Source organism: Scomber scombrus, chromosome 8 (assembly GCF_963691925.1).
Source record: "Scomber scombrus chromosome 8, fScoSco1.1, whole genome shotgun sequence".
Lineage (NCBI taxonomy): Eukaryota > Metazoa > Chordata > Actinopteri > Scombriformes > Scombridae > Scomber > Scomber scombrus.
Window position 1 is genome coordinate 21,762,912 of NC_084977.1, and position 20,399 is coordinate 21,783,310.

Genomic DNA, 20,399 nt, shown 5'->3' on the forward strand with positions numbered 1-20,399 from the left:
TTACATATTATAGCTTTAAAGTCGGCACTTTCCTCACTCCCATTGTCTTAGATAGTGAAACAGCAGGATTGGTGTCAGTAAGTCAGTTTATTTAGTTAGGTGTGGTAATATTATTATTAGCAGGTAATGGATAAGCTAACACATCTGACAGGCTCTTAAAAACTGTTTTCTTTTTGGAAAACATTACCTTTATACTTCTTTACCTTGGCAGGCTGGCCAGACAGCGTTGATGCTAGCTGTTAGTCATGGTCGGCAGGAGATGGTGCGGGCACTGCTGGAGTGTGGCGCTGACGTCAATGTGCAGGATGACGAGGGATCTACGGCGCTGATGTGTGCCAGCGAACACGGCCGAGCTGAAATCGTCAAGCTGCTACTGGAACAGCCTGGCTGCGACATCTCCATCATTGATAACGTAAGAAATTTTACATTTTAGGTGTTCAGCTGCTGCACTTACTGAAAGAAACTGTCAGTGACTGAGCCTCCATTCAGAATGACATCAACCCTGCTTGCAAAAACACAGCCCCCTCATTCATTTGAAGGAGATTAGTCCAGAGGTACATGGTTGCAGATGCAGGGAACTCAGTGTCATCTGGCAAGGCGCTGCACTGGCCAATCACAGATTCCTGGTTGATTATTCTGTAACACGAACAGAGTATTTCTACTGTTAACCTCACAATCCTTGCAACAAAAGATAAAACAATTGCCACTGTGACAGTTTCCCAGAGTTGTTTTAGTATTATAAACCAATGTTTTGGTGTCTGAGATACTTACAAAATCCCAGCTCTGTAACTCAAACTGGACTTGCATTGTATTCAAGTCTCATTGGTACCTGAAGCAACATGTCCACCTACGCAGCTCCCCGTGTTATTTTAGCGCAGGGCTGTTTCCAGTCTGAATGGCTGCTTGCTCTGAGCCTACAGATCAAGCCAACTGCTGGATCTTTGACAGCTGAAAACATCTGAGCGTGTTCACGTCTGGGATTCAGCTTAATCTGCGCTCAGGAAACGACTTCTCATGGGAAATTTTTTTCCTTTTCTTTTTTTGGTCTATGCAGTTTCCTCTTCTTGTCACCTTTTTTTCCCCTCTTCTTTCGTTTTTTCTCATTTAGCAAGATAGGCTGAAAGCTGAAGAGCTGCGATCAGATTAGTTTTGTCTGTCCTTCCCTCAAATCAGTGTTGTTTACAGGAAACACAATCACTGCACTACTCACAAGCCCCCTGGGGATGAATTAAAAAGCCACAACTGCAGACTTGCAGATTTCAGATGCAATGCCCTGCAGGCTCTGGCAGCAGTCCTCTGCAGAATGCACCACATGACCTACACACAAGTCGGAAGCAAAATGCCATGTCCTAAAAACAAAAAAAGATGGAAAAATTAAGCCCATCAAGAATAATTTCTATACTCTGAATGATCCAGGGTGTCTAAGATGAACCAAATGAAAAATATCACAAATTGTTAAGATTTTGAACTTTGTATCAGCACAATATTCAATTTCTAGCAGAAATCTTAATGTTCTCATCGCTGCTTCTGACATTTGTTACTTCGTTATAGTAATCTTCACTTGCCTGATGTTTTAAAGTGATTTTACACTGGATTGCTCTGGATGCCTGAAGAACCACCAGGCAGACAGATATTTGATTGTTCACATCTGTGCCATAATGAGTTGGCCATTCAGTGCAAGCAGCTCTTGGATTGTGTTTCACTGTAGCACAGCTGGACCGAGAGGTGGACGGAGGGATTTTTGGGGGTGGGGGGTCTCGGCATGACAAATCTTGACTGTAAGGCACAGTGGTGTTACATATTTAAAGAAATGCAGTGCCAGTTTTTTAGTTTTATTTTCATCTCATTTATTTTATCCATTAGGAGAGTAACGGTTCATGTATTTGTCGCAAACCGTGTGCTATATGACTCTCTGGCTCAGTATTCACCATCTGTGAAAACATTTCTGTTGATTTAGCTGAATACTGTCTATTACATCTACGTCTTGGCATGTGGGGGACAAAGAGGTCAAAGTGTGATGGTTCCACCTGGATAGCTTTGGCAATGGGACAGGTGTTGTCTTTTAGCTTGACTGTGCTAGTCAGTTTAGCATCTACGTACAGAGAATGCAAAAAATAACTGGAAGTGACTCCAGTGTTATTTTGATGTTTTGTTTGGAGGTGTTCTGGTTTCTCTGTGATTTACAACTACTCTGAGTCAAGAATGTAATGGACAAACTGTGTGCAGGTCAGTCAGTCCAATATAGATATCTGGGAGCTAAATAAAAGATCAGATGATATATTGGCTGACATTTTTATATATGCACCAAGTGGGACATTCTACAAGGGGAAAAAAAAATCGTATCCTCTTTTGTTTTCCTTTTACGCTGAAGATAAATTAAACCATGAACCTAAAACCAAGTTATGTACCAAAGTTTGGGTTATGTGCATCTTTACAACCGCACTGTCATGCAGAGAAAGTTACACTGATTGCAGAAGAATAAACTGTAGAAGAAAATTTGATTTCTGGTTTTCCAATGATATATAAAGCCTTTGTTACTGTTGACTAGAGATTTTATAGGGTCAAAGACACAGGATCATATTCAGTTCGGGTTTATATTGTGTGCTTGATATGTTAAAATAAAATTATAAGAACAAAGAATAGCTGACGATGCAGGCTGGATGAAAGTCATGTTTAACGATAATGTCTTGATTGATGGTAATGAGCGTGTTAGCCATCATGAAAGATATGAAACATCTAGACAGCCATACTCTTGTAATACAGAGGGTGTTGAAATGGCTGGAAAAAGTTACAATTGTGTGTAATGACGATCACATGGTCCATCTCAAACTGTAAAGCTTTCTGTTTCTTGTGTTTTTTAGGGTCAATGAACTCACTTTTCTCCCTCTTCCATTCTTTTATCTCTGTTTCACTTTCTCTCCTTCTCTTTCCTCCTCCTTTTCTGTCTGCAGGATGGCAGCAATGCTTTGTCCATTGCACTGGAGGCGTCTCACAATGACACAGCTGTGCTGCTCTACGCCCATATGAACTATGCCAAAACTCAGACTGCTGTGGTGAGTCCATCTTCCCATCTAAGATGCCTATACAGATGCAAGAATTTGATTCAGGGAAATAGGGAACATCTGCATTCTGCATAGTCTCACGATACCAGACAATCAGATTTCAGCCTAATGAATTCTTGGGGTTTTCCAACTGCAGGGTAATAGTGAAAATGATCACTAACAAACCTATGCCCCCTACATTTTGTTAAAGACACACCTTACTGGAAATGATGCCCCCCCCCCCCCCCCCCCAAATGTTATAAAAAAACCTGTGACTGACCTCTGAGTTTACATCTACATAGTCAGAGTCAATGAGGATGTCACATTTTTACATTTTTAGGTGAGGTAATTTTGCTTAAAATTCTAATAAGAATTTTGTTCCACAGTATCTCAAATAAAATGAAATATAATAAAATGGCCTACTTCCCTGGTGCAGTTTTTTTTCATGTGTTATAGCCTGGAAAAGAATAATAAATATCAGCATTAGAAGTCAAGAGTTCACTATTTAGTTGGCATTGATTCTTCTTTGAGGGTCACAAGCTGTAAAGCTTTAACACCACCAGCTTTAAATCTGCTGGGGAATCAGCAGATTTAAGTGCAGTTCATTCTCAACATAACTGTACAGTGAGAAATGACTCCTGTGTTTAAAGTGGGTAGGGTCAATTCCACAGCAGAGCTCCAGGCTGTAGTTTGGGTGTGGGCGACACTGACCGGAGGAGCACTGCTGCCCCCTATAGGTGTTACTAAGCTTCTGTGGATTGTGTTTTCTGTTGGGAAGCATAAAACTTTATCTTAAAAGGGAAAACACAAGGCAAGGTAAGGCAGCTTTATTTATATAGCGCATTTCAAACCCAGGGGCAACTCAATGTGCTTTACATAAAAACAAACATTCAATTACATTTAAAAAAATAAAACCAAATTATAGTAAAAATGGGAAACATTAAAACATACAATTAATAAAAAAAGAACCCCATTATAATACTAATAAAACAAAGTACAGAAAAATAGAAAGAGAAAAATAAAATAAAAAGCTAAAATAGAGCATAAAATATGAATGCAGCATAAAATTATTATTTGCTTTAAAATTATTAAAAGAACATGCATAGTGCAAATGAAAGATTATAATTTAAAGTGCTTTAAAAGAGCTCATTCATAAGCACATGAAAAGAGAAATGTTTTTAACCTGGATTTAAAACTACCACTAGCACAGTATGTTTTTTTTAATGAATCATGTTAAATGAATCTAAATTACAATGTGAATATGATTATATTATATTTAGTATCTGTGCAAAGACTACTTGCATACTAGTTATTAGTTATTATATATTAATAATTACTACAGAAATAACTGTGCTGATTTTTTTCCTTCTTACTTAAAACCTTCAAACAACTAAACAATGTATATTCTTTTACAGAATAATTAAACTATGTCCTTTACATCGTGTCTTTCAGGGGAGTCCGAAGGCCCCAAGGAGCCCCACCACTACCCACAAGCCCTGGCCTGCAGAGTGACATGAGGCCGACAGAGCAAACAAACAAAACTGGATCTGAGCTGTAAAAAGCTCCACTGGAATTTACTTAAATATCTATGTATTTATATATTGCCATATGCCCTGCATTTATAAGTATTGTTAATATGAGAATATTATTTTTCCATAAGAGTTGTGAAAGGTTATATTATGTACTTGACTAATATGAGCTCCTAGCATGTTTAAATGAGATCTCCGGCCCTTGTTTTTTTTTCTGTGACAGGAGATTAGACCTTACATTTATTATTTGCACTCCACTAATATATTTTATTCTTTAGGGCAACACACAGCGACGGTGTATGAAGTACATCAAAAAACATGCACCCACTGTTTTCTATGTACGTGTCAAGATATGCCCTTCTTAATTCCCAGTGTCAACACTCCAGTAAAGCAGTTTCATCAGTCGCTACTTGGATTGGCTGAATCTAGCTACTCTCCTTTAACAACTTCTTCTGCCTGTATGGAGAGTCAGGTGTGCGCTATGGACATCAAATGAAACGACATGGCCGATGTGTGTGTGTGTTGCCCTTTAGTCTTCCCCTTCTGTCCTGCCCTGGTTAACTGATCTGTGAACCTCTTTGCATCCGTAGTCTGCACTAACTGTCTGTTCATTGTATGTTCATATAAATATATACATATATATATTCAATGTCTGAAATAAACATATTTACATAAATGTTGCAAATACGTGTTTTTCTTTAAGCCATTTCCCAAAATGATTCAATCCAAACTCGCTACAGTTTCACCAGCTAGCCGAAAGCAACCTTAGTTGTGTGAATTAGGTCAAGTCAGTTTTATCTGTGAAGCCCAATATCACAAATTTGCTTCGGGGGGCTTTACACTCTGTACAGTAATACAACATCCACCGTCCATAGACCCTTGATTTGGATATGGAAAACACCCACTAAAAACCCTTTAACAGGCAAAAATGTGAGAAACCTCAGTAAGAGCAAGAGAGGAGGACAGACAGACATGCAGTAGATGTTGAGTGTACAGCAGAGACCAAGATAACAAAACTGCACGACTATAACATGAACAAACAGAATGAAGTGTTGTTGACATTCACTGTTAGCTGGGATGGGTTCTCCTGTGTGGTGTAACAGCAGGATAAATAAGCTTGGCGGTGTTCACCTGAACTCTGAAGAGACAGCATCTGAAAAGACCCACAAGAGCAGTAGTTAGTGCAGGACACATATAATCAGAAATATATTGAAAGAGACCTTATTTACAATATAGCTGAAAAAACACAAACACATCTTTGGCGCTGAGAAAGACGGATAATATGCTTCAATAAAAATGTCTATTAATTTAAAAAGAAGTAAAATTAATAAAAAAACAAATTTGTAAAAATACTTACATATTAAAAACTTTAGAATAAATAGGGAGTGAGACAACTCCATGGTATATCTGGAACTGGGTATGATACTTTTAATGAATCCATTAATAGGTTTTTCTTTTAAATGTGTGTATAGCTATCTCTGGTTTCTGATTATGTGCAGATTATTATAACTTGCTCTTGATGAGTATATTCAAAAGGAGAAAGAACATCTCCTTCCTCCACTGTAAAAAATATAATGAGAAGGTATTTAGTAATGGCAGCATTTTGACTGTCACCACACTGGACCTGAAGTGTGTCCCTACAATTAGGGACATTAATTAATTAAAACAAAAAAAGAAACAATCTGATATCAGTGTTTAATTAATATGCGAAGAGACTATGATCACTCTTTTATATGTAAGGAAAAATCAGGCTTGAGTTACACTTTTAAACATTAAACTTTCCTAACTTTGCAAGCAAAATGTAACAAATAAATATGAACATAGTCATTTACAAAATTGTTATTTATTAATATAATGGTATCTGATACCAGATTTTGATGATTGTCACAGAAGCACCAGGCAGTCAGCAGAGTGAGGTTCGATCTGATGGTAATGACAAGATAAGACGAGATATTTCTTCATTAGTCCCACAATGGGGAAATTTGCATTATTACAGCAGCAAGTGGACACTAAAATAGAAGAGCAGCAATAAGAAAGAGAATAAGAACAGTAAAGAAGATGCATTATCTTAGATTTTGAGAGGAAGCCTTAAATGTAATATTTTTCTTCAGCTGATCCCTTTCCAGTATGCAGAACATCTTTTAGTTTGGGGTTTTTAGTTGGGAAGAATTTACTTTTTTATAAACTATCTTCTCATGGCAACTAGAGCATGATTAAGGTATTGTATGATTATATTTAGGCTACAGTTGGGTGATATTAATGATATATTTTGGGACATGTACAATCATAGTAGAGATATGTGATGATGTGATGACATGATGTGTCAGCTGTCATTCTATTTATACAGTAGTAGTTTTCTAGGTCGATGCAGATCATTTTGAAAATCAATGAACAGGATTAATCAAGGATTTTATAACAAGAAACCCATAAAAACAATTCTAGTAAGCAGATATGGAAAGCTTCCTCGAAACAAAAGGAAAAAGTATGCAAGACTGTGGAAACAGAGTATGCAAAATTAGATATTTTTCAACCACAACACAAAGACAAGAAACAACAAAGAGCTGTTTGAGCTGGCCGAGCGAACTGTGCCAAATGCCGTCATGTGGACACTCGAGTGTGAATCATGTCAACTGACATACAGTCTTTGTTACAGCTGCAATTCTCAAAGAGGCTGATGATCGTTTCAACCTTAAGTGTGTCCACTGCATTATTATAATTGAGTAACATTTTTAATCAAAATTAATTAATAAATTAAACAAAAAATTACTGTTGATGTTCTTGGCATATTGAGGTATTATCCTCCAAGCTGGTCTGACTTGAACCTGAGAACATCCTAAAATTCTTGACACTTAAAACAGTGTCAAACTGGTGTGTAGAAGGATTTTCCAGTCATGTTTTGTTTTGTTTTTTTGGACCCTGATCGTTGAGTCCTTTAATACTAATACAAACTTTAATATTGCTAAGTGCTTTTAAGAGTCTGATGGGTCTGATGAGGAATTGTGCTTTACTGAACTCTGGACTCCAAGCAGACACATACAGTTAAAGTCTTTGGACACCTTCCCATAACGTTTAGCCCATTGTCAACACTGAATATCTCATCAAGCTTTGAATATAGGACAGTTAGTTATTGCCTGGTCATGTGTTGTGTTTACTGCCACAGAAAAGCAATAAATCTTCCGGTTATTAGCAATGGTTATTAACGTCCTCTCTTTGTTGTCTCTTCTCAGACTTGGCGACACCAACAGCAGCTCTGTTAGAAGCACCAACCGAGACTACAGTTAGCAACGTTTTAAAATTCATAATTGGCAGCATTTCTGAGGCTAAAGAAAAAAAAATTAAATTTGTATTTTACCTACATGGATGCCCAAGTAGAGCCTATGTAGAGGAGACGCTGCTGAACATCTGGTGGACAGTTCATATCATCTCAGATGTGTTTGAACTACAGTCACAAACACACTACAATTAGAAATGTCTGAGAAACACGAACAAAGTCAGTAACAGTCTGTAACATGCATAGGTTTTCACGTCATTGTGTGTGTTGTGATGCGGGTAAACACAATTTTCATAGCTCTACATGGTTTCTGCTTATCCTGATATAAGCTACTTTTACTTTTTACATGTCAACAGTTTTGCTTCCTAGAAATGTTTGGTTTCCCCTGCTGACTATATTATTCCTAGAATAATTATTTCATTTTCAATTTTCTCTGTTTTTGCCAAATGTTTTCACATGTAGACCAATTATATGTATCTAAAGAGGACTACAGAAGCAATTAATGTCCATGAGTAAGATTTATTTCAGGGCAAGAAGTGGTGTAGTGGTTATGTTTATGACGCAAGTAAGTAAGTTAAGTAAAATGTGTTTTTTTCTTCTGTCACTGAAACCGACTTCTGATCTGACTGATATGCAATCCCACATAACCGCAAATGCTGCTCTGTGGTATTAGTTGCAGGATAATTTGAAATGGATTTGGGTGGTAATTAGATACTTAATAATTGTGGAAAGTTTTACTACTACTCTTAAACATTACATTTTCATTTTATAATCAAAATTAAAGAAGAAGAAAGCTTATTTGTTGGACATTGCATCTAACTGAAATCAGGTTGTCTTTTGAAAAGGTTTTCTAAGGCTCCAACTTTTAACACAAGGATGTAGATTTCAGGTTTTTCAAGTTTGCAGATTCTACAATAACTACAAGGCATACAATGACTTCCTCTGGTCACCTTCATATAAATGAAAATGGCCGAAGGAGTATAAAATAAAATATTGATATTTTATATACAGAACATTTAATCAGTTGATCAAAAAAATAATTAGTAGATTTAACAATGATCTAAAATTATCTTTAGTTGCACAGTCAGCTACTGTATCACCATGTAAGTAATCAATCCATTAGTTGGTTATTACATATTTGATTATGGTTACTTGGATTGTGTTTTTAATATATTTATTTATGTTCTGCCAGCAGTAGTGCCTTTAAATAAACAAACAAGGGTTGAAGACAGCATGTACGAAGTATTTACTAATGCATCGTTAGTCATGGCAGCAATGTGACAGTCAGCAAGCTGGACCTGATATGAGTCTGCATACATTTATTAAATGAGAATTTAAAAAAAAGAAACTCCATAAAATAAAATACTGGCAAGTAGTGAGATTTAAAATGTATCTTAAAAAAATGTGACAGAATAACGTCTAGAGTAAAACAAATAGAGTAGTTACCACCCATCTAGCTGTGGCTCAGATTCATGAGTTCATTTTGATGTGTTACAAGTAGAGTGCAACAGTTTCGATCGCATAAGCTATTAAAATTATTCTGTGTGAAGAGAAATGTGTATCAACCTGTACATGTGTGAGTGTGTTGGGCTGGTATTATATCAAAAAGGAGAGGAGAGTGTGTGGAGGAGAAAGTATAACAAAGAAAATGGAGGGAAGGTCTCTGTCAAAGGCTTCTGTCATGTGAAGACGACACCACATTCACCACACAGTAGATAACATGAGATCATTGTACAGCATGATTGTGAATGTTTTTTCATAAATTAATAGTGTCAAACATAAAGAAAACACTCCCTCTCTCTGCTCTCTGAAACATTAATAAAACCTAATTAAGTATGCATACAGCCCTGACCAGCTGACACAGGACATGAGCTATTAGAATCAAAAGCCCATATGTCTGTCTACCTCAGTTAACCGTCCAAGTCTACTTTCCCTTAACTACACATCAGAGTAACATGTCAACACAGTGGGGCATTCATGACAAATGGTTGAAGTACCAGTCTAAAAAGGAGCTTACTCAACAGGAAAAGGATTGGACTTTGTTTTGCAGTAGCTCACAGTTAGTGGTTAACATTAGCCTTCAGGAGCAACAACTGAGCATAAACAGCAACAGAACAGTTCAGGATGAAGTTAACGGCTGCTTTTTCTGGTGACATCGCCAAGAAAGAACAACCATCCTCCCAAGCATTGAAGGGTGCGCCAAACTGACCACATTACTGAGTGACGACACTGAAACAAGATCCGACCAGCAGCTTTAGTAAAAAGGCAATAGACTGTCTAAAACAGCTGGAGCGGACTGTTCATTTACATGTATGGATTCCCCAATATACACAAGGAGACATTTGGGAGATGACAGTCAGGGCATGTTGCTTCATGTACTGTCAAGACATGAAATACTATACAGGAAGTCCAGTTTGAGTAACAGATCCATGAATTTGAAGGCCTGTCAGATGCCAAAACACTGCTCAAGTTATCACAGTGACAACGTTTTCATTTTATCTATCTGTGATATATTTTCAATAATCTCATTTTGGACAATTAATTGTTCTAGCTCTAGTATTTTTTCTTTTTTTTCCCTTTAGACTTGCTTTTTATGTTGTACATCTTATTTCTAATATTCTATCTTTACTTCTATCCAATAACTATATATTAAATGTGGGCTAGTTGAGGTCCTTTTTCTTTTTTTTAGCATTCTGCTTAATCTCACTCAGTTTCATGTCACTGGCTCATGTAGAAAAAGACTCCTGAATAATGTTGAGGATTGCATGTGAGTGGCGGCTGTTTCCAGCACGCAAGACTAGACATCTGTGACCTCAAATCAGAGCATGGGACTTCTAGGTATTCAAACTCAAATCACAGGATGAGTCAAATGCTGCTCCGTTACATTCGATACGAGAGAATAGGAAATGGATTTGTGTGGTAATTACATACCTTGATTTTGTGGAAAGTCAAGAGCTCTATTGCGGGAAATTATTCACATGTAATCATCTCCCTCATGGGGGTCTTGAGGTTTCAGTGATGTTGTGGCCTCAGGGCTCCACATCAGGCTTTAAAAACCAAGGGGACTTGGTGAGTCCACTGAGCCAAACAGTATACACCTGGGCCTGTTTCATTCATTCATATCCTGCAGTGTCTTTCACTGAAAGTAAGAACCAGAATGGAGTATCACCCTGCTTCAGAGATTAATGTAGTAGTTGAGGAGTATCTAAACATGTGTGTTGAAACTAAAAATAATGGTTTATGCAAAGAAGAGAAGGAAACTGTAGACGCAACAGGACTGCCTCGCATTGAGAAAGCTTATAGCACTGTACTGAGTGAGCTCGGAGAAGACGTCGACAGGGAAGGACTTCTACGTACGCCGCTACGTGCAGCCAAAGCCATGCAGTTCTTTACCAAAGGCTACAAGGAAACAATCCAAGGTGAGGACAGATTTTTCTTTGTTTTATTGGAAGACAAAGCTTAATATCAATAAGTCCATGAGTCATTTGCAATATTATATTTTTAAAGAGTGATTTGAAATTTTACTAAAAATACAATTCAAGAAGGGAAAATGACAAAGAACACTTGTCTTGGTCTCATTTCCCATTTCTTTGATACATTAAAGTTTCATAAATGATCCTATTATGCGTAATGCTGGGTCCTAACTATTACTGACACTTTGGTCACTTTTAATGACATTTTTTTTGCTCCAGTATAATAAAAACTGCAAATGTAACATTTAATCTCCACACAGATATCTTGAACGATGCTATCTTTGATGAAAACCATGAAGAGATGGTGATTGTGAAGGACATTGATCTGTTCTCTCTCTGCGAACATCACCTGGTGCCCTTCTTTGGCAGGGTAATTTAATAAAGTCTGACCTGAATTGTGGATTAATATAAAATTGCAATGCTGGCCATTACTGATATTGATATTTGAGAGTTAAAAATCTGGACTAAAAACATATACTGGTTAATTCTCATTTCTAAAATAAATACACATTTTTGAAAAGGATCCCCTTACATTTAGTTCAAAATTGTGAAAATAAGTCCTAAAATTTGTCAGGGATCTTATGTGGATAAACTGACACTGTGTTTAAAATACCTTAAACTTCTATCCGTGATAAGCTTTAAGTCATATTTTCTCAGTCTTAGCAAATATTTACAGATGCTGTTGTTCTGCATCCGATATGTATTACTGTATTTTAATGTATATTAAAAATGTACCCTGATATAATTATTAATATTGTTGTTCTTTAAATAACATTTTTTTCTTTTCGCTTTGATTACAGGCACACATAGCATACCTCCCAAACAAGAAAGTGGTTGGTCTGAGCAAGCTTGCCAGGTACATAATGACAACACACACACACACACACACACACACACACACACACACACACACACACACACACACACACACACACACACACACACACACACACACACACACACACACACACACACACACACACACACACACACCAGACCACCGTCACTTTGGGGACATTACATAGACATGCATTCATTTTCTGGAGACTTATCCTTAAACACTGACCCAAAAATCAGTCTTTCCAAATTAGGGACACTGCTTTTGTCCCTAATAGCACAAGCCGTCCCTAATTGACTGGTTGTAAGTATCCAATTTGTCCCCAAAAGTAGCCTATGATAGATCATACATGCATACATTCACAGAGAAATCAACAACTGTTTCATCATTTTAATTTTTGTATTTCTTTCAGAATTGTAGAGATTTACAGCAGGAGACTTCAAGGTAAAAGCAAAAAACAAAAACTGTTGTCGACAGTTATTGCTTTTGTTATGATCTTTGTTTTTTTCTGCATTATATTTAATGTGTTGGTGTCTCTACAGTTCAGGAGCGCCTGACCAAACAGATTGCTTCAGCAATCTCTGAGGCGTTGGAGCCTGCTGGTGTGGCGGTGGTGATCGAGGCTACGTGAGTATTTAGACGTGGATCAAATGTTTTACAAGTAACTGCTGAAACTTAATTTTCTTTAATCTCTGTCGGATAACTAACTTTTTTTTATCTTATTTATATTTATTTCTATTCATCATGTTATTTAACCATAACATGATGAATAGAGCAAAAGACAGTTAAACAAAGAGTGACTTCTGATCTGACTGATCTGCAATCCCACATAACCGCAAATGCTGCTCTGTGGTATTAGTTGCAGGATAATTTGAAAAGGATTTGGGTGATAATTAGATACTAATTGTGGAAAGTTTTACTACTACTCTTAAACATTACATTTTCATTTTATAATCAAAATTAAAGAAGAAGAAAGCTTATTTGTTGGACATTGCATCTAACTGAAAGCAGGTTGTCTTTTGAAAAAGTTTTCTAAGGCTTCAACTTTTAACACAAGGATGTAGATTTCATGTTTTTCAAGTTTGCAGATGCTACAATAACTACAAGGCATACAATGACTTCCTCTGGTCATTTTCATATAAATGAAAATGGCCAAAGGAATATAAAATAAAATATTGATATTTTATATACAGAACATTTAATCAGTTGATCAAAAAAATAATTAGTAGATTTAACAATGATCTAAAATTATCTTTAGTTGCACAGTCAGCTACTGTATCACCATGTAAGTAATCAATCCATTAGTTGGTTATTACATATTTGATTATGGTTACTTGGATTGTGTTTTTAATATATTTATTTATGTTCTGCCAGCAGTAGTGCCTTTAAATAAACAAACAAGGGTTGAAGACAGCATGTATGAAGTATTTACTAATGCATTGTTAGTCATGGCAGCAATGTGACAGTCAGCAAGCTGGACCTGATATGAGTCTGCATACATTTATTAAATGAGAATTAAAAAAAACATAACTCCATAAACAAAGAGGGCGTCCATTTACATCAGACAAGTTCATCACTGTGAATTACAAAGCTGACCTTCAGGGTTTGATGGTGACTTTAACATCCTCCTTTGTGCATTTCAGTCACATGTGCATGGTGATGAGAGGTGTGCAGAAGATGAACGCCAGCACTGTTACGAGTGTAATGCTGGGAACATTTAATGACGATCCGAAGAGCAGGAAGGAGTTCCTTGACCTCACAATGAAGAAATGAGTCCTTTTTTTTATTTTTACATCAGGTGGCAGTTTAAAAGGAAGTGTTTTAACATGTAACACTTACACTTAATTTCACAGCATTCTTTTATTTTCACTGAAAAAATGTGTTTTATGGGGTTATTGACATCCTTTCTTGAGCTGGTATGTACTTATATATATTCATCTTATTTAAATATATTACACACAATGTTTCACATAACATCCATTGAAATGTGAGTTTTGTACAATAGTGTTAAATTAACTAATCACAATATTGCATGGTTACAGGGTGTTTCAAGTACAATTCACAATGTAAATGAACATGAAACAAATAAACTGAGAGCTATTATTCCCCTTGTGCTTATCTTTATTTTTTATGTTTTTAAGTGAGTGTCCCAGTTATTATAGATAGTATTACACGTCCTTTTCCTAACAGCAGTGTCAGGAAAAGCCGACGATTATGGAAAGCCCTGGTAAGCAACTGAAAGCCTCTTATACTGCCATAATACACAAGCAGTAAACCCTGAACAGCCAATAAATAAAATTTATAGAACAAAAGATAAGATTTTAGAATGTATTAATCCTCTGAGTGAAATTCAAGGTGGCATAGCAGCAACAGCAAATGAGAATGAAACACAGGAGAGGTACAGTGTAGGCAAACCAAGATAATAAGAATAAAGAATACAAATATGAATCAGAATTAGGAATTAAATGAAGAGTGAATTGCTGGCCCCTCGATATCTGCAGTGGATCTCAAAAAGAGTGAATATTTGTACAGTCTATCAATGAATATAAATGCGTATGCAGTCTATCAATAAATAGTCTTTAAATTAACATATGAATGAATGAGTGTATAACAAGTATAAGAGTCCATGTGCAGGTGTCTATAGGATTCAGTTTAAAGTCCAAAGTGAGCAGCAGACAGTGCAGGTCTTAAATTTCTCATATTGGGGGGGGGGGGGGGGGGGAGTCTTGGATGGTGTACTGAGGAGGCATGAATCTGTGGCTGAACGTGCTCCTCATCCTCACTAACACATCATAAAGAGGATGGGAGGGGCTCTGAGGTCAGCGACCAGCTTCCTCCTCATCCTCCCCTCGGTAACCACCTTTTTTTTTTGGCTGTTTACGAGCCTGATGGGTAAAATTCGACAACCACTGAATTTTAGACATCTCTACACCTCATCATCAGGTCATTAAATCTTATGTAAAAGTCACCAGCATATTGGGAGCATTTACTCAACAGCTGTTGAAGACCAGCACTGCAGGAAGATAATATAACCAGATCATCTGCACACAAAACGAGTAATTATGAGATTACCAACGGCACAATCTGTTACAATCTGTTTAAAAGTAAGAGATTACTCTGTGCACATACAAGATGAGGTATATTACCAATACATATTAAAACTGGAAGATATACAGTAGAGGGAACTGATTAAATTAGATGATCTGTGAATAAAAATTGAATAAGATGAAAGTATTTATTTCTCTGCTTTCTTCTTCATAGTGTTTTGCAGCAAATAGTTAGAAATTAGAAATGAAGATGGCGCTTTACACATTACCTAATGGTATCCTTTTGATAAGGTTTTTGCAATTTAAAGAATATTTTAACAAAATAATTACTTGAAATGTTGCGGATTGAGCGGATAATAGAAAATATGTTTGAATTTGAGTTGCATTAGTTTTACAATGTGCAGATAATTTGTTTTAAGCTTTGTTCTGTTTACTGTATGTTTGTTTACATTTGTGTGTTTATTGAATCATGGAGTTCTTCAAAATGTTGGGGGGGGGGGGGGGTTACATTTATTATTGGATTTTTCTTCTGTTGCTGAATAATGTGTATGAATAACTATATAAGAAACGGGTCAAAACACTAAAATTAGATCATTTATTCATTCATCTGTTTTCCAATGTGCCTATGTGTATTAATGATATGAAAAAGTCAGATACAGCACAACCCCATCTATCCTGCATCACCTAACAGGTATAACGAACACAAGAACTCCAGGTAAATACTATATTTAGTTTAGTTTAAAACATCTGCAAGACTTATTTGATTGACAGCCTCAGAAGCCTATAAGCATAGTGGAATTTTGACTATAGTAATCAATTTATTATTTTACAGCAAAGGCACACAGATCTCCTACGCACTAAACCTTCATGATTACCTTTTAAAGAATCTGCAACAAAGATTTGTACAAACATCATTACAGATCCATATATAAGAAATGTATTATAAGAAATACATAAAAAATATAAACAATCCCCATATTAATAAAATGTGTACCACATAAAAAAGACAGTTCAGCATTTTCATGATATGATAATGAATGACAAAGTATTGTTCATAAAATATAATCACAGGGTACAAGGCATAAATGTATCAGCAGAGGAATACCCAGCATGCTCATGCTTTATGCATCTTTTATGCATAGACCTAGTTTATAACAGCAGAACTTGCTAGAAATAGGCTGTTTTTCATCAGCTAAATTTTACCAAAACAAGGAGAAAAAAAAGCGTTTTACAAATAGTCCAGAGGACCAAATGGCACCAAAACAACAACATGTGTCTATATTTCATAAAAAGAATATATAAAAAAATAAGATGAATCAGTTTTTCATGCTCCGTCCGATACTGTAACTGTACTGGCTGGGATATCATGGAGAGAGGTGGGGTGGTTGGGAGCTGTGTCTGCTGTTTTGTCTACAGTGTCGTAACGTTTTTTTTAACCAGTTACTTCCACACCACTTCTTTCATTATGCTGATCTGTGAAGTGGAACGTTATGCTGGCAGAGTTGAGAGGTCAGGGGCTCCCGCTGCCTAGATACATACAGTCTAATATTAGAACATTTCCTTGATTTGTTAGCAGCATCTCTGCTGATTCCCGAGCACATGGCAACAGGCCGGCCAATAGGATTTCAGGAGACCACTAAGCCCCTCGGTCTGTATAGCAACAGTGGCATCCTTCCCTTATTTATTTATATTGGAGTTTTTTTTCCCACCGACTCATTCTCATGCTTCTGTCCCCCCACTGTGCAGCCACACTGTGCTCTCAAACTGTGAAAAAGAGTTACGGTGCGAAGAGTAGTGCTGCTTTTGCCTTTCCATTTCCTTTTCCTGCATAAACTCTAAAACCTGCAGTTTTTTAAAAACAGATCTTTTCATATTTATGCACATTTTTTTGTACATTTTTCATACTGAACCCCATAGATAAGTGGAGTTTTTTTCCTGTGCATGGGCATGTAAAGTAAAATCAAAGAGGGCAATGTCTTGGAAAAGGCTTGATTTTCATGAAGACGTGAGATGTATCGGTGGAGAAGAGAGGAAATACCCAGAGGAACGACATCGTGGGAAAAAGTGGCACTCAGAGGGGAGGGACAACAACCAAGTGGAGAGGATTTTTTTAAAAGATGGAGGACACAGGAGAAGAGGCGGTACGGGATAGGAGGAGCGGGGGGGTGGAGGGACATAGGATGGCGTGAGGACCGAGGCCGGTGGTTGGTTTGATCTGAGCCACGTGTGCGTCCAGCTACGTCTCTTTGCCGCTTCATGGATGTCGATGAAACGTTGGCTTCCCCTGTCGCCCGGTCCCTTCTGTCTTGGCCCAGGTAGGTGCGTACTGTCCCAAACTACTGAGTTTCCATATGATGTTTCCTTCTTTTCCAGGCTGTTTGGATGTTATCTACAACAGAAGTTGCCATTTTGAAAGTTCCGTGCATGATTAGTCTCGATATCTCCGTCGTTCCAAGCTTAGGTATGGGACGATGGAAAGCTTGAAGGCGATAGGCAAATGTGATGTATGTCAGCCGTCCCGTTTTTGGAATGCATTGATCGATAAACGACTATGACTAAATATCCGTAAAAAAACAAACAATAATACGTTAGGAGGACAATCACCAGCTGCAGATTCGATACCTTCAACATTATCTATTCAGTGTTGGCTTGCGGACTTCAATTATGCTTGTCCAGTGGTTTTCCTTATGTATCCACCAATCCAATAATAGTGCATGAGACGTGCAAACACCATTTACTTTGTTCTGACTCGGTTATCATTAAAACACATTCTAGTTTGGTAAGGCACATTTTTTTGACTCATACATTTATTGTAACACCAAAAAAGGTTTTCAATGACTTGTGTTGAAAAGTAACACAAATGTGTGTCGTCCCAGATGGATGTGTCCCGCAAGTTTTTTTTTAGGACAAAAGTATCAAAACATGAGAAAACAGGCTCATCTGATAAAGATTCAAGGACTTCATTCAAAATAATGTTTTATTATCCCGCATCAAGAACTGGACACAATGTGCCATCAACATCGAGCTGCGCACCATTGGAAATGTTTCATTTCTGACGCCATTTTCAACACTTTGACTTCCGATCTTTAATACTGCATCACTCAGTAAATGTATATATTACCATACGCTTCTCTTATTCACATAGATAACATTCTAAATATATTTAATGACAACACAGATGAAGATGAAGAAATTTTAGATATCACATAATCAGTATAATATTTTTAAAGCTTTTTGATAACTCTTGACGCCTTAAAAATCAATGACTTGTTTATTTTCAGTTGCAGTTTACAGATAGCAAATATGCCTTTTTGATTTTCTGTTGAAAGCAAATCTATTGAGTTAGGATCTGATCAATCATGTTTGAAAAAAACAAAACATAGAAGATATTTGATAAAATACATTTTGATTGAAATAAAGATACAGTAAATGTTTCTCTTGTATAGCAGCTAGTGGATGCTCCCACCTCACATCTCTTCAATAAGATGTCACATTGTAAAGACTATAGGAGCATAGTAAACCGCTGACTAATCCCAGATGCTTGTGAGAGGAAAAAGGATTTAGCTGCAGTCCCCCTGAATTCTTTACCATGTAATGGGTTTCATCACATAACACTGTACAGTCACTACGTTAAATGTGAACATAGACTTCAGCAAAAGCAATCCTGTGAAATACCAATTCACAGAAAAACCAAAAGCAATTGCACATAAATCTTGTACATTACATTCAGGATATTTTTCCCTTTACCTTTCAAGGGTGACACTTGAGGAGTAAAAATTATCATATTATGGGATAGAGACTAATTTACAAAAACAGATCATAATAACTGTTTTTTTTCTCTGGATGTTTAACAAGGTGCAGAGTGCTGGGGCAACATGACTTTTATTGTAACCAAAAAATCTGCTTGAATATATCTCCAATTATGCGGTTAAAGTGGATTTTGTCAGTTGTGCAAATAGCAATTAAATTTTTTTCACTACTATCTGAGATCTGTTGTGATGCAGCTTCTTCTCATGGATGATAATATATATTTTGTTTAATCAAGGACTGCAAGACCATGGAAAGACCATTTTTACTACCTGAGTCTTCTGGATACGACTTGGTCTATTTTGATCATGATCTGACTTTCAATGCTTAAAAAATATATTATATATTACAAAATAATAGGAACACTTTTTAATGTAATCCACTATAGTACAACACAACCACCCACTATGACCTGAGTAATAAAGAATTATCACTTTTCTACCAACATCATCAAAAAAACTGAAAACATATAAGCTTCGTAAAAGGAGCTTCGTCCAGGATTCTCATCCCCTTTTTCTCTTACTTTAAACTGTAATCCATTGGAAGTAAAACTAACAAGTCTGTTAGTTGACTGTATTTAATGGCACAGGTGTTCCTAATAAAACGCTTGGTGAGTGTAAATACAGTGTATTATATTTGTATTATTACTGTATTTATTATATTACACAAGCCATGCCAAAAAGGCTGCTCTGGAACAATTTTTTTAAGGCTCAAACTTAACGGCTTCACTGGTCTGTAGCAGTATCAGTCTTATCAGTTTGGGTAATATATATATATATATAATATTATCTATTATTAACACATAGCCAGATGCTGACATTTAGGGCCAATACTGAAAGTAAATACACATTTTAACACCTTATAAAATAATAAAATACAGCTCATTTCCAATTCTAAAGAACTGATTCTTGGACTTTGTTTGTACCATTTCTGTTTTAGGTTTTCTTATATGAGGTGATGCATGAATCCTTGAGGAAGAATAGGGCAGTGACTCTCTTGCAGGTTTATAACTCAACAACTAGCGTCACGGTGTCTATGAGCCATGCACTGAACCATCCAGCAGCTCAGTAAGCAACTGTGGTTGTTCGGGGTGGATCCAGGTATGGATCCCTTTAAGCGAATGACTGAAACAGACCAGCACTTGAGTGCATAAAGCTGAAAACAAGATCTGCTGGTAATGTCATCGTACTGCTCCATCATGTGGTTAAACCAGGGATTCGGCCTGAGGAAGATGCTGCACCTCCACAACACAGGGCAGCCATGAACTCTGCACCGTCACCCTCTCTATCCTCAGCCATGAGTGTAACTGTAAGCTGATAATATGTGATCAACTGCATCCTGCTGCTTCACCACCTCAGTAACCTAGCTGGACTATTCAGTCTTTGTTATGAAA

General features: G+C 36.8%; 2 protein-coding genes across 4 annotated transcripts in view; both read left to right on the plus strand.

Annotated features, from left to right (window-relative positions):
- kank3 (KN motif and ankyrin repeat domains 3) overlaps positions 1-5,240 on the plus strand; it is a 35,250-nt gene extending 30,010 nt beyond the window's left edge. For all 3 annotated transcript variants that reach the window (XM_062424604.1, XM_062424602.1, XM_062424605.1), the window contains 3 exons: positions 212-412; positions 2,952-3,053; positions 4,494-5,240. In XM_062424604.1, coding sequence (XP_062280588.1) covers positions 212-412; positions 2,952-3,053; positions 4,494-4,553 — 363 coding nt within the window. In that variant the 3' untranslated portion in view covers positions 4,554-5,240. The remainder of the gene's footprint in view (positions 1-211; positions 413-2,951; positions 3,054-4,493) is intronic.
- Positions 5,241-10,998: 5,758 nt separating this feature from the next.
- On the plus strand, positions 10,999-13,925 carry LOC133985225 (GTP cyclohydrolase 1-like). Its single transcript, XM_062424822.1, has 6 exons — positions 10,999-11,260; positions 11,575-11,684; positions 12,115-12,170; positions 12,565-12,596; positions 12,695-12,779; positions 13,796-13,925. The coding sequence occupies exons 1-6, from the start codon at positions 10,999-11,001 to the stop codon at positions 13,923-13,925; spliced, it is 675 nt and encodes a 224-aa protein (XP_062280806.1).
- Positions 13,926-20,399: the final 6,474 nt, after the last annotated feature.

Coding starts and splice junctions, on each gene's coding strand:
- LOC133985225 (XM_062424822.1), top strand. CDS start 10,999: ATGGAGTATCACCCTGCTTCAGAGATTAATGTAGTAGTTGAGGAGTAT. Junction 11,685..12,114: donor TGGTGCCCTTCTTTGGCAGG/GTAATTTAATAA, acceptor CTTTGATTACAG/GCACACATAGCATACCTCCC. Junction 12,171..12,564: donor GGTCTGAGCAAGCTTGCCAG/GTACATAATGAC, acceptor TATTTCTTTCAG/AATTGTAGAGATTTACAGCA.